This window comes from Corvus cornix, chromosome 15, assembly GCF_000738735.6.
Source record: "Corvus cornix cornix isolate S_Up_H32 chromosome 15, ASM73873v5, whole genome shotgun sequence".
NCBI classification, from domain to species: Eukaryota; Metazoa; Chordata; class Aves; order Passeriformes; family Corvidae; genus Corvus; species Corvus cornix.
Genome location: NC_046345.1, coordinates 9,837,914 through 9,852,090, shown reverse-complemented (window position 1 = coordinate 9,852,090; position 14,177 = coordinate 9,837,914). Strand labels below are relative to the sequence as shown.

Below are 14,177 nucleotides of genomic sequence, written 5' to 3'. Positions count from 1 at the left end.
AGGGGGCGCGCGGGGCGGGGGCTGAGGCTGAGGCAGCGGCGGGACCCCTGAGGGGCGGGGGAGGCACAGGGAGCGCCGCCACGGCCGCGCTTTGTGGAAACCCATTCTCTAGGCTCTGTCATCGTCGCTTCTGCGGCCTGCGGTGGAACGGAGACGGGACACGGTCAGGAACCAGGCAGGGACGCGGCTCCATGCGAAGGCAGCAGCCCCATAGCAAAATTCCCACTGAATCGTTCTGGGCTGCTGTCTGAGATCCCAAATAAGGTACTTTAGTTTTCATCCCTGCTGATATGACATGTCAGTACAATGACTATGATTTAGGCGGTCAGTGGTATATGATACATGTGGATGAAAGCCAGGGAGGTTCCACTTTCCTGCTGTTGAAGATGTATTGGAGTAAAGAGGAATGATGCCTCTCTTACAAAGAGGTGTATTTTCAGTTCCTTTCAAATACTTAGTTCTGTTCCCTGGTAGGGGAGATAAGATTAGATTAACATTGCCGGTATAGAAATTTTAGATACCTGTCATTCTAAATAGGTTCTATTGTAAAAAAGCAAGCCATGCCAGGGAATGCACAGATTTTGGCTTTGCATATAAGTGACCTTTGTTCTACCACCTTTAACAACACCAGTGTCCTAAGGCCTTGTAAGTTTTTTAAATAGTTCAAGAACGCAGTTGTTTTGAGTTTTTAGTTAAAAAGAAGAGGCTCAATACAGCAAAATTCCTCAGGAGTGCTAGAACAAGTCTCTTTTCCAAACTTAGATATGAAAAAGGATTTTCAGCTAAAGCAGAATTAAAGCCTTTTCTCTTATACTTCATGAATTTCATTTCCAAATTTGTGCAGTTGTTCTCTGGAGGACAACTGAATTTTCTAGGTAATTTCCTGTAAATTTATCTTACACAATTCAAAGCTTGATATGTGAAATCAAGCAAATTAAAAGTATTGCCCTTTAAGAGATGTAAAGTCAAGTGGTTAAAGTACAGTGTATTCTGGCCCACTATTGCCCCATGTCATCTGGATACTGAACCTGCACAAAGCACCTTTGAGGAGCTAATTGCATTTGGACAGGAATTTGCAAGTGGTGCCTACAGGTGATCTCACAGGACTTGGCGAAGCTGGGTTACAGGAGGCTGAGCAGAATTCAGGGGTGAGCTGCTCTTCCCCATCCATGAGCCAGAACTGATGGGGTGCCTGGCCATGCAGTAGAGGAAGAGAACAAGTGAAACTCTGCTGAACGCCAGTGGTGCTTTAGGCCTTCTCTGCCTGTGCTGCTGGCTGGAGTTAGTCTTTCAAGGAGAGCCTAGTGGAGTTCTTTCCATTGTATTTACATTGGGGTAGCAGTTTGTTCAATTTGTGTCTTACCTCATTCTGGTTTCCTAGATGTGATTTGCGTCCCCACCATGTTCTGCTTTCCTTATCCTACCATCTGTAGCAAGCTCTGGATGTGTTTATGTTGTTCTTCCTTGGAGCTGTACTTGGAAGCACACTGAGCACGTGGCTGACCTGCCCTGAGCTGTATGTGCTGTACCTGCTGTTGTCATTCCTCCTCCTCGACATGGCATGGCCTAGCAAAGAAAGGAGCTTGCCCTAGATAGAAAAAAAACAAAGTTATTTTTATCCTAAAATGCATATAAGGGCCCAAAGAACAGAGCCTGTATGTGTTAATTGGTCACAGAAAGGGGATGGAAATCTAGGAGCACTTTCAGAAGTTCCGTTACTTGGCTCTCCTGAGGTGAGAGGGACACTTTCCCAATAGGCAGCATCCATGTTTTCCAGCACTGCTGCTAGAGATAGCTTTTCTCTTGGCAGTTCAGCAGACAACCCTGAGCCTGGCAAGGTCAGAGGCTGAGGATGGTTCTACCCTGGAGGTATGGTGTGGAAATGGCTGTGTGGAGGACCTGCACAGCAGCTGCCGTGAAAACTTCCCTGAACTAATCCAGGAAATTGCTAGAGGGGACTGAGGACATGAGTAGCAGCTTTTTCTGCTTGCAGTCCCATTGGCAGTTCCGCTTGCTGTCACAGTCACTGGTGCATCCAACACCCGCCCAGGACAAATGCTGCGAGATACAGCTTCAAGGCAGTATTTTCAGGCAGTCTCTCATTCTGGATGCCTGGATTACCTTGCTTGGGGCCTCATTTTTAGAGGAAATGAGCTCTTTACGCAGTGACTCAAGTAGGGCACCCAGAATAAGAGGCCACTTTTGAAAATGTTGGCAAAGGCATTTTGTTTTATCTCTGCACTTCATTAGTCTTATCCCCAAAGTCTTTCATGTTATGTTCTACAGTGAAAGGTCATTGTTTCAGATCAATCATTTTCAGTGGGATTTAATCCCGTTCTAAGTCAAACTAATCCACTTTGGTAAAGGTTGAAGGGCAATAAAAATTCATTTGTTAAGACAGATCTGGTTTTATTTTTTTAATGTGGCTGCTGATGCTGAGTCCTTAATTGTGTATGCTCAGCATGAGGTGTCTTCAGAGAGGTTCCAGAAATCATGGGCATCCAAATTCTGATCTTATCTGTAGGCTGCAAGCGCTCAGGACTTCTGGAAAAACCCTGGGATTTAGTCGGATTGAGTTATTTTGTATTCATATTGCTTTTTTACTTCCAGTATTTTCTTAACACAGGTTGTTTCTTCTTCCTCTTACCTGTAGAGCCTTTTTTCAAAATGGTACTCTGGTGGCAGCTGCTGATAAGCAGGCTTGTTCATGTTTTCCTGTTGAAGCTTGTGAATTCTGGTTTACTTTCCCTTCATTATATAAAGAGTAAAACTGCATTCTTCTGTCTGGGCAGGACTAGCCATAGTCTGAAGTAGCTCATGAGGAGTTAAAGCTGCTTTCAATTAGCTACTGTGTTCTCACCACTTAAAGGAACCCCCACAACTGAGCATGCTTGACAACCCCCCGTGCATATCCCTGAATCATTCTGGCAAGGAAAAACTGCCATAATCTTTTATTCAGACATAGTGCTGTTTCCTCACTGGACTCTGAAATGAGCAGGTGCTGGAAGATAGCACATTTTGCCAGAGAGTTCTGAGGGTTTATCAGCTTGTGTCTGCACAGGATTTTGAACATCCAAAAGGCTACTGTGTGTGAATGCCAAATGATATAAAATACACTGCAGTGATCCCAAATAGGCTTCGGGGTACAGACCTACCCTTTCTATGAGGGAGCAAGAGCTTTGCAGGTTTTGTACAAATCACTACCCTCCTTTTTTAAGGTTCTTCCCCTGCAGGGGAATAGATACGCAACGTACTTCACCACAGTGTATGGCATGAACCCTGTTGCTGTTGTTGAGCAGCACTCGGGCAGTGTCATCTTTCTTCATTCCAGGATTTACCCTTGAGTTATGAGGGAGGTTCTGTGAGAGTGATTCAAGATTAATATGAAATTGAAATATGACAAAGAGTAGAGTATTTTCACACACTGTGGCAGCCTAGAGGCTTGTTGAACTGTGGTGTATGGTTTGGCTAGAAATATGTCTCTGAAATTACAGTCCCTTGTGGTTTGGGAAAGAATCATCACACTACAGCTACACCCACTGCTATCTCGTGCTCTGATCTTGTCATTGGTTACAACACTTATCCTCCTGATGCACACTTATCTCACTTTACTGGGGGAATGTGCTGCTAGAATTCTAACAATAAAAATTACAGATAGTCCTAAGCCTGTGGAAGAATCTGTCCTTACAGCACTATTTGAGCATCATGCCCCATGTAAGGGCCAGTCACAAGTATTTCCAAGATCAGATGTTCACAGACTCCGTCTCTCTTTCTCTTCCACAGTTGTCTCTATTTCATTTGCTGTGATGTGGAAGCTGGTTAACCTTCCCCACCAGTGGGTGGTTTCTCTGTTCTCTCTCTGTTTTTCAGTATCTTGTCCCCAAGACTTTCATCATTTAGCAGCTCCCTAAATAAAACATTTCCTTGCTGCAGAAAGGGGAGGGAAGATCATTTCCTCCAGGGATCAGGAGGATGTTAGTGGCAGGGACTTTTTTGTAGAACTGCTGTAGTTCCATGAGTCTCAGAATACCACAAAATGTGTGTGCTCCCTCAGTGCTTCCAGGACAACAAAAGGGGAGGTCTTCCACCGTGGGGAAAGCCTGGGAATGGCACATGGTGGTTTCCTTGTGGTGTTGCCTCTTCACCAGTGTCCCTGCAGCTAAACATTAGCACTGGGGAAGACACCCTCTGAGACTGCTGTGGTGTCCCCAGTGCCCCTATGTGAGTGAGCACTGAACTGGAATGGCATTTCAGCAGGAAGCTATTTATGGAACATGGGTGCTGTCCAATAATCAGATATGCCTGTGGAGCAGAGCCATAGCCTTAGGTCACAGTGCAATTTTCAGTGCCATAAATTTCTCCATCTACAGATTCTTGCTGGGTGTGGTCACTTTGGGAACAATTCTGAGTCCTGCCTCATGAGAGCAGTATTCCTGAGCTTTGATGGGAATCACGGAGTGCTGCCTGGCATCCAAGCTCAGCAGGGGAACCACAGTCAGGCACTGTTTGCACCCGATTCGGCACTCTAATAAAAGGCCTGCTGATTTTTCCATTTCCTTTCCATTTTTATTTTAAGACATTGTGACTCATAAATATTGTAGTAGATTATAAAACTCATTGCATGAGCTCTAATTTCTGTTTATTTGTACCTCAGTAGATGTGTGGAGCCACTATTGAGGATGAAGATCCAGAGCGCTAGGCACTGTATGCGCAGGAGAATATAGGTACTCTCCTCCAGACCTTGGATGTGAAATGCAATCTCTTCCCTTTCTTTAGGTTACAGTCAGACTGTGGAAGTGCTGCACACAAGGTTGCCTTATTTTAGCACTTCTTCTTGCAACTGTTGAATTTAGATGTGTATCTGGTTTTAGAACAGTGAGGTTACACATGACCTCGTGGATTCAATGTTACAAAATTTTGAGATGCTTTAGACTGAGAAATAGCTCTTTTAAAGAAGCCTCAATTAAGGAAACCAAAGCATTTCACAAGAATGTTTGTGCACGTGTAGCTATATCTACATATATTTGGCAGATTAATGCAGATTGGTTCAGTGGGTGAATAACTCGTTTTAAAAATACTTTGTAATCTGTTTCCCTGGGGAGTCTGAAGCTGCTGTACAAGACTAGAAAGCTTCTGCTAAACCCTGCATATTTTCAGAGCTGTTGGAATGTTTTGCAAACTGACTAATCTCTACTGAGAAATTACTACAACTGCAAAGGTTCCCAACTGAAGAGAACTGGTCAAGTAGGATTGGCCTGTCTCTCACTATTCTTGCCTAAGGGTCAGATACTTTAAAATCTCTATTTTTACATGGATTCATATCTTTTCAAAATCATATCCCTTCTGTCCTCAGCTAAACATCTATTCTAAGGTAAAATCAATACAAGTTTTACAATAATTATGATAATAAATTGAAATGATACTTGGGATCTATTCTGTTAAGGTTTTAGATGTCACTGCCATCTCTTAGAGATAGTGAGAACAAAATCCCAGCAGGAAAAAGCCTCATTTGGCTTGCTGCTATGTGTGCACAGTGGTGTATGTGCTTCACACTACTGCAAAGAGCTGTTTCCAGAATGTTCTGCCAATCGGTTTTTAACTTGCTGGGTGTAATTTTTATCTTTCATGCCTTATTACATATAACTATCATTTATTCTTATTTGTCATATTTATTTATGTCCATTAAAAAGATAGCAATATTCATCTAATCCCTTTTAAAACCGCAGCATTTATTTTAAATGGCATTAGGGCTTAATGCACAAAAGCCAGCAGCATTAGAGTTAAGGCTAAAAACTTTTGTCTGACACAAGGGACTGGATTTACTCATTTGAGGTAGCACAAGAGTACTGAGGGTAGTGGGACAGCGTCCGGAGGAGTGAGAACAGCCTTGTCCGTGTTTCCGGGGTGTGCTAATGGACTTTCTTTCCTTGTCTTTGGGGGGCGAGGACAGATGTGAGCTTAAATTGCCACAGGTGCTCTGGTGCTGAACTGTCTGCTGGTGAGCAAACCTTCCACTCAGCTGTACAGCAGCTCCCCATACCTACCGCGGTGCAGGGATGTTTAAATGCTGGCCAGGGTTGAATAGGAAACTTAATCCATGGTTTATTGTAAGAGATGAGTAACGGGGCTCCCAGCGTGTCTGTGGATGCCAGCAGTAGTTTGTGGTTTGTGCAAGGTTCTCACCTTGAGATGATTTTTATGTAAGACTGGTACTCTGTCAATTTATGAAAGAGGAGCTTGACTATTACACATTAAAATACATGGTAAAATTGAATTTAGCTGCATCTGTTAGGCAAGGTAGTAGAATCGGTCCGTGGTACCACCCCCACGACTAGGGCTGTTTCAAGGCAGCCGGGATGCGAGATCCATTTATTTCCCCGAAAGAGGCACAACCGTGCCACTACTGCAAGACAACGCTGGCAGGCTGCGGCCGCACAAAGCAGCCATGGCGCTGGGGAGGGAGGCAGGCACACACGAACGCGGAGCGTGGTCACACCGAGCGCAGTCACACAGCCGTGACCCACCAGTGCCTCTGCCAAGGCCAGGCAGGGCGGGTGAGGCGGTGGCGGTGTCCAAACCCGTCCCATCCCGTCCCGTCCCGTCCCGCAGTGCCCGCACCCCCCACCCACCTCCACCTTTGCAGCAGGAAAATGCAGCACTCTCAGCGCGCACGCGCGTCCCGCGGCCGGCGCCCCGCGATAGCTATTTATAGCAAGTGACGTCACCTAGAAATAGAGCGCGGGGGAGCGGCGCCCCCTCCCCTCCCCTGCAGCACCGCGGCTCCGCCCCCTCGTTGCCTTCCCGGCGCGCAGGCGCGGGCGGCGGCAGCAGCGCGAGGCTCCGAGCCGCACACGCCGCGGTCCGTCCGGGAGCGCGGCCGGCAGGCGAGGGAGCGGCGGCCAGCCCGGCACAGCCCAGCGGGCGGCTCGGCTTACGGTCCCTGCTCCCGCCACCCGTGCGCGTCCAGCCGCACATCCCCGCCCGCCTTCCACTCTCTCTGAGGGGCGAGCAGAGCCCAGCCCGGCAGCCACCACGGAAGCGGCCATGGGGGACCGAGAGCAGCTGCTGCAGCGAGCCCGCCTGGCCGAGCAGGCGGAGAGATACGATGACATGGCCTCGGCCATGAAGTCGGTGAGTGGGGCCGGTAGCCTGGCGGCCGTGGGGCGTACTCGGAGAGGAGTGTGTAGGGGGATAGTAGCGGGGGAGGGAGGGAAAGGAAGTGCGGGCTGGTCCGAGGCGGGGTTGGGTCCGGGGAGGATGCGAGCCGCCGGGTCCCACCCGTCGCGGTGAAAAAAGGAGGGCGGGAGTAGGAGCCAGACCATCCCGCCGGGACACCTCGCCGCCGCGTGGGGCGGTGCCCAGTACTACCTGCCTTCGGCACAGATGAGACAAAGAGTAGCCGGTCCAAACCGGACCTAGCTCTCCCTTTAAAAATCTATTTCCTTCCCCCCTCATTCCTTCCGTTCCCTCGTAAGGGCTGTCTCGCAGCCCTCCCGCTCCCCGGCTGTCCCTGTCCCGGGGGTGTGGCTGTTCCCATGCCCTCCTCTCTGTCTCCCCACCGCGCCAATCGGGCTCGCAGTGCGGCCATTTGAATGCCGCCCGCCTCTCCTCACGGCGGGAACGCTGTGCATTCCTTCTCTCCTAGAGATGGGGCCCATCCTCGCCCACCTCGCTTCCACCCCGATGGGGTGGTGGGTTTGTCCTTGGGGTGCGTCTCCCCTTCTGGGCACACGCCAGCGTTTGGGGGCGCTGGTCCGGTGGAATGGGCACTGCGGCGGGGGCTGTTTGGGGACACAGCAAAAGGAGCCCCTTCCTCTTCTAGACGTTTCTTTTATCTCGCCGTAAAAGACGCGAATAGAGGCCTCACTCACATCAGTGACTCAAAGACAGTAGCTGCATCCAGGTGTCAAAGCTACCCCCTGTTCCAGGAGCATTTCACGAGCTTTAACGTTGCCTTTTTGCCCCCTCTTTGTAGAGTAACAGTTTCTCAGTGCATTCCGTACCCTGTTGAACACTGACATATGTTTAAACAATGTTACATTTACAACTCTGCTTCTTTCAGAACCAACCAATGAAAATTATTTGTATTGATCTGCCTGTACTGATACGTAATAAAATTGGAGAATGATCAAACCTATTATGTCTAGTCCCTTTTTTGAAAACAAAGTATTCACACGATCCGAATGTTATGGGTAATGTTAATGCCATTGGATGCTTAGCAGCATCTTTGCTGTTATCAGTTTACAACTGGTTTGTTCTTGCTGATCTGTCCTCTGAATACCAAAGACCCCAAGAGGAACTTTTTCCCGTGAGAGTGCTGCTGTTTGAAGGCACGAGATGATTTTAGTTTGAAAGAGCAGCTTCAAATGGAGTCCACATTTTTGTTGTAAGAATGTCTATGTCACCTCCCTTAAGTGAGGGCAGTAAAAAGACTCTAATTTTGCTGCTCTTGTTCGCTTTTGCTGTTACGTTGTAATAAATATTACGACCAGTCCAGTTTTAAAACAGTGATACTTCTGAGTATCTCAAACCAGAGCCACAAGATGTTAAAATAAGTTGTATTTTAATTATATCTCTAGAGTTCTTAATACCTATAATGTAATAGTAACAGCTCTGCTTTTGGATGGTAATTTTAAAAGATGAAATAGAGAAAGCACTAAAATGTGCTGCTCTAGAAGACAATTTCTAGCTGTTGTTAGTAGAAAGCTTTATATTTCTCTAAGAGCTGCAGACCTGCAGTGTATGTGTGGTTTCTGGGCACATGTCAAACCATGAGAACACAGTTGCTGTGCTTCAGGAAGTGTGTAAATAAAGTACTTACAACTAGTGTGTATGTCTAGTTGTTTGTAAACTGTTCTAATTACTGTGCAAATTTTCATTCATCTGGAGCCATGGTATTCTCATCTGTAATGCCACTTCTGCTCGCAGATAAGTTGTGTGATTGGGAGTTTGAGAACACTTTGTAAGTGAGGGGAGTCTTGAAGCTTACAGAAACTTTAACTTTTAAAATACAAATGGCAATCTCAATTTAAAAGGCAACAGTTCCCTTATTTTGAGCTGTTCATATACTGTTGCATATCTGTAATGTTGCATCTGTTGGCTACTTGGCTTTCACAGGTGTTCACTCTAATACGGCAATTTCCAGAATGCTCTTTAGTGTTTGAGGTTGATTTTGTAGGTCTGAGCATAAGCTTCTGTGGAATGCTCTGAGGGCTGTCTGTCCTCACAGCTCATACTTCTGTTTTCAGTGATTGGAAATAACTGAGAGATAATTAAGAGAGCTTTTTATCCGTATAGGTTAATATTGAAGTAATATTGCAGTCCAGAGAACTTAGACTTCCTCCAAAAGGAATGAAATCAGTATTCTAACTCTAATTCTCCAGGATACCTGGATTTGAAAAGTTTATTTAAATTTTTTCTTTTTTTAAATCTCTGAATGTAACACATCTGATGCTTTAAAAAGGTGCTATATGAAAGTAGTGTGCTTTCAGTGTAAACTGAATTCTGAACAATTAATTTCACTTTTAGATATTACTACACTTTACAATACAGAATATAGCCAACAGCCTGGTAGTTACTTCAGAAACATAAAGTAACAAATATTTGTTTTAGTGAAAGTGTATTTGCTTGATTTTTGATTCTGCCACTGAAGAAAAAAGTGTGACGGGGCTGCCATTTCATCTGTCAGCATAAAGCTGGAGAAACATTTATTTTTTATTCCCATCAATTCCTTCTTTAAAAAAAAAAAAAACAGACCAAGTAGCAATTGTAGATTAAATAAGGAATTTACTGCTCAATACAAATTTTTTGTTGCTGTAAATTTATTTTTCATAGAAGAACTCCAGTATTTTTGCTTGTAATGTGTAAACAGGAGAAGAAAAATAGTTTGATGGGTTTCGTTTACTTTTTCCCAGATGAAGTTATTTTAATAGAAAATACAGTCATATGTAAATGGCGTTCTTCCAAAGGGCATGGCGTTCCCATTGCATTAAATGCTGCTCCAGGATTTCAGCTATTTCAAATAAAGTTTACATGGTAGGTACAGAATTGTTTCTCAACACACTGGAGAAAGATGCTTTTGGTGTACATGTGAAAGGTTCTCAGTTGATGCAACAAATCAGCCTCCCGAGATTACAGGATTGAGTACCTTTGGTTTAGATAATTCCAGAAATCATGAAAAATGTATAAGCCCTTCATTTTTCAGACATTATTAATCCTAATATGTAGTGCTTAGGACCTCCATTGGTTTATGTTGCTTTTCCAATATAGCTACATAGTGGTAAAAAATAGTTTACTTTTTACAATTGGTAACATGAGTGATGTGAGATATAGAATTTTAAAATTAGACATATGAGAAATACTACATAGTGAAATAAATGTAAGTCTTGAACTAAAGTTTTTGAAACAAAATAGTTTGAGGTTCTAGTTTGTTATATAGGCTTTTATCTGTATATATAAATGGACTTAAGTTTGGGATGTTCTATATTTTTAGTACCTATCCCTGAGTGTCTGGTTTGGGGTTAGTGAAGGGTGTTTGTGTAGGAGAGGGGAATGAGTTGTCTTTAATGTAAGTAGTGCCCTCCCCTGCTGGGAGATGACTTCCTCATGGGGTTCTCTAGGGTAAATGTAGCTATAGAACCTCCAATGCTTGGTATATAGCTCTGAAGCCACGTGATGCAAGAAATTGATCTGGTTTAAATTCATTAGTCTGGTTTCTATTTGTTCCAAAATTATGGACTGCGTAAGTTTCTATCAGGCAAGTTTTAATAATTAAACCTGACTTTATACTGGCTCAGGTACAGTCATTTTTGCAGCAGCTGGCTCAGAACTGGCTCTAGCTGTGAGTGATGTGCTCTGGCTGACAAAACAAGTATAATCACAGACAGTCAACTGACCTGGGTCAGGTTGTGGATCTGCTCTCCATTGTGGAACATTCACTTTGGGGTGTTTTCCATGTGGAAGGAGCTCAGCTTGATGTATGGCGTATGTGGGATCACACGCAGAAGTAATTTCTGAGCTGATGGAGTACTGCCACGCTCATTAGCATGTGGAGTTCGGAATTTCCAGGGTTATAGTCAGGATTCCTTTTATATACTCCCAATTTTTGGTCACTAAACTGCAAAAGAACTGTTAATATCTTTATTAGAGAAGATGAGTTAGGTGAGTTGTAGTGGAGATTGTTGAGGAAAATATTGATTGGGAGCTATGATGAAGATTCTCAAAATGTCATTAGAGTTGATTCTTGTGCATTTCATCCTCTATAGGTTGCCTCTAATTCTATTAGGACAAGCAGAGCAGTGTCTTTTTGGAGTTCAGGTTCCTGAAGTGTGGAAAGGCATTTTGGAGATAAAACTAATTGACATAATATATTTTAAGAACAAAACCTAAATTTGGAAGTAAGCTCTCTGTTGCTCTAAGAGTTATAATTTGCATAAAGTATTTTTTTAGATCTGCAAATAAGCACATTTGTTAGACGGTTCACTGTCTATACCAGCAGTCTCAGAATAGTGCAAATACTTGTGACTTGATTGTTTGTAGTATGTAAGTATTCGGTGCCTGTCAAGTAGTGTAAATGTGCACATTTTTAAAAAGAAATAGTTAATGATTTTAACAGTGTGTCTGAACAAGGATAAGTTTATTTTCACACCAAAGTACATATCCTTAGAATTCTAGTGCCTACTTTTAAAGCAATATGCTTGTGGTAGGGGAGGTACATTTTTCATCCTAATTCCTTTGAGTTTAATTTCATGCGTATAAGTTTTAAAAAGTAGAACAATTTCAAGTGACTGTGAGTCTAATAGCCTAAATTAAAACAAGTGAAATAGGCCTAAATGTACAGTATTAGAAGTATTATTCTTCTATCTCAGCTTTTTGAAGGAGGAGTTCGAAGCTGTTCATGGCTTCGTTCCCGATTTGCTGTCCTATTTCTATGCAGTTTCATGTTCTATCCCTGGAATTTGTCTGCAGCCAGTTAGCAGAAATCAGGGTAACTTTTGTATTGCACTGTATAATCGCTAACTACGTGTCTGAAAGATACTATGAAACACTAATTCCATTTGTACTGTGCAGAGCTTAACAGCTGCAGCGCTTCCATCTCTGCTGTTGAATGGAAGCAAGCAGCAGGGGAAAGAAATGCAAGAATTGCACCAGCTTCCAGTGTTGATGCTGTGTTCCAGATTCAAAAAACTGGTGTTCTAGGTACATTTAAATTCATCACTAAATGTGTAGTCTGTATCATTATAGTAGACTTCCTAAAAAAACTGAGCCTTCCTCTGTGATTGCTTCTCAATTACACAAACCTGACTCTTATTCAGTGAATATTCTTTGCAGTGGCTTCTAAATACCCCTTCTATTACAGCAGAACTGTGGGGATTTCACTGTCTTAAGTCCTGACTGCAGAACAGTTTTAAACTTTCAATGTTGCAAAGTTACTCCAGTCTAGAAGGAATTTTGGGGTCTAGAAGGAATTTCGGCATCTAGAAGAAATTTGGAATATTGCACTTCATGATGAAAGTATTGAAGGAAGTTTGCACACTCTTCTCTAAGACAAACCCTTTAAATTTGCTTTTTGTCTGTATTTCCAGGTAACTGAGCTGAATGAGCCCCTCTCAAATGAGGATAGAAACCTGCTGTCTGTAGCCTACAAGAATGTAGTTGGAGCTAGGCGGTCCTCCTGGCGGGTCATCAGCAGCATAGAGCAGAAGACTATGGCAGATGGCAATGAGAAGAAGCTGGAGAAAGTTAAAGCCTATAGGGAGAAGATAGAAAAGGAGCTCGAGACAGTCTGCAATGATGTTTTGGCTCTCCTAGATAAATACTTGATCAAGAACTGCAATGACTTCCAATATGAGAGCAAGGTCTTTTACCTGAAAATGAAGGGGGATTACTACCGCTATTTGGCAGAAGTTGCTGCTGGAGAGAAGAAGAACAGTGTTGTGGAAGCCTCAGAAGCTGCCTATAAAGAGGCTTTTGAAATCAGCAAAGAGCACATGCAGCCCACTCACCCAATTAGGCTTGGGCTGGCCCTCAATTTCTCAGTGTTCTACTATGAAATCCAGAATGCCCCTGAGCAGGCCTGCCTTTTAGCCAAACAAGCCTTTGATGATGCCATAGCAGAGCTGGACACACTAAATGAGGATTCCTACAAGGACTCCACTCTCATCATGCAGTTACTTCGAGATAACCTCACTCTGTGGACGAGTGATCAGCAGGATGAAGAAGCAGGAGAGGGCAATAATTAAAAAGCTTTCCTCTGATCCCTCTTTCATCCACTTGGCCATCCCCATCATCACCAATATTTCCTTGCCACAGTCACACTAAATATCTAGTGCTAAGCATATCTGTATTGTACAGCTGTTCAGATCTGCTGTCTACTTTATCAAGAAGCAGTTTCAGATGAGTCTTCATGGGCATTGATGGATTGATTGGTTTATTGGCCCTATTTATCTTAGTTGCACTTGAGCAGTGCAGAAGGAGGCATTTTTAGTTTGCCTGTTGATTGGAAAATATGGGAAGGAATAATGGAAAGTGATTGAGGATAACTAGATTCCAGTTAAATTTTTTCCATTTGAAATGAGCTGACAGTTCTGTTAAGCAGTACATTTTGTGCATGCAAAATAAATTAGCCACCCCAAATTTTTTTCAGTCAATGAAAACAGTTAAGCTGATGTGAAATGACAACTCTGTTCATCAGTTTACAATAAACTCTTTGAAATGTGAGGTTTTGGTAGCAATTTGGGTTTTTTGCCTCTAACTTGTGCACAGTTTCTTTAAATGCAGTGCATCTACCTAAGAGTTTTGATACTTGTAACCTTTTGCAGTTGTTTTGAAGAATCATGAATTTATTTTTTGTAAACTCTTTGGCTGTTTAGTTGTCTGTGTATTCTGACAACTCTATGTCAATATTTGCCCATGTTAAGATGGATGACTGGGAAGCCAGACTTCTAAATTAAATGTTTTGGAATTAAGTGAATAAAATAAAATGCTGCTTCAGGGATGTTATCTCTACATGAGCTGTCCTGTCTTTTGTTCAGAGCAGAGATAGAGTTATATAACACATCACTTACGGGTTAAAACATATTTAATCAAAAGTTTAATGAGAGGTTGACATATGCTAAACAACACAAAAACACAACATAGTATGCTGAAAGAAGAAAAACCCAAACCCACAAAACCCC

The 14,177-nt window shown here is 43.4% G+C and overlaps 1 protein-coding gene across 1 annotated transcript; it reads left to right on the top strand.

Moving 5' to 3' along the window:
• The first annotated feature begins 6,793 nt into the window (after positions 1-6,793).
• YWHAH (tyrosine 3-monooxygenase/tryptophan 5-monooxygenase activation protein eta) lies at positions 6,794-14,007 on the top strand. The gene is made up of 2 exons (XM_039561281.1): positions 6,794-7,131; positions 12,585-14,007. The coding sequence occupies exons 1-2, from the start codon at positions 7,045-7,047 to the stop codon at positions 13,239-13,241; spliced, it is 744 nt and encodes a 247-aa protein (XP_039417215.1). The 5' UTR covers positions 6,794-7,044; the 3' UTR covers positions 13,242-14,007.
• Positions 14,008-14,177: the final 170 nt, after the last annotated feature.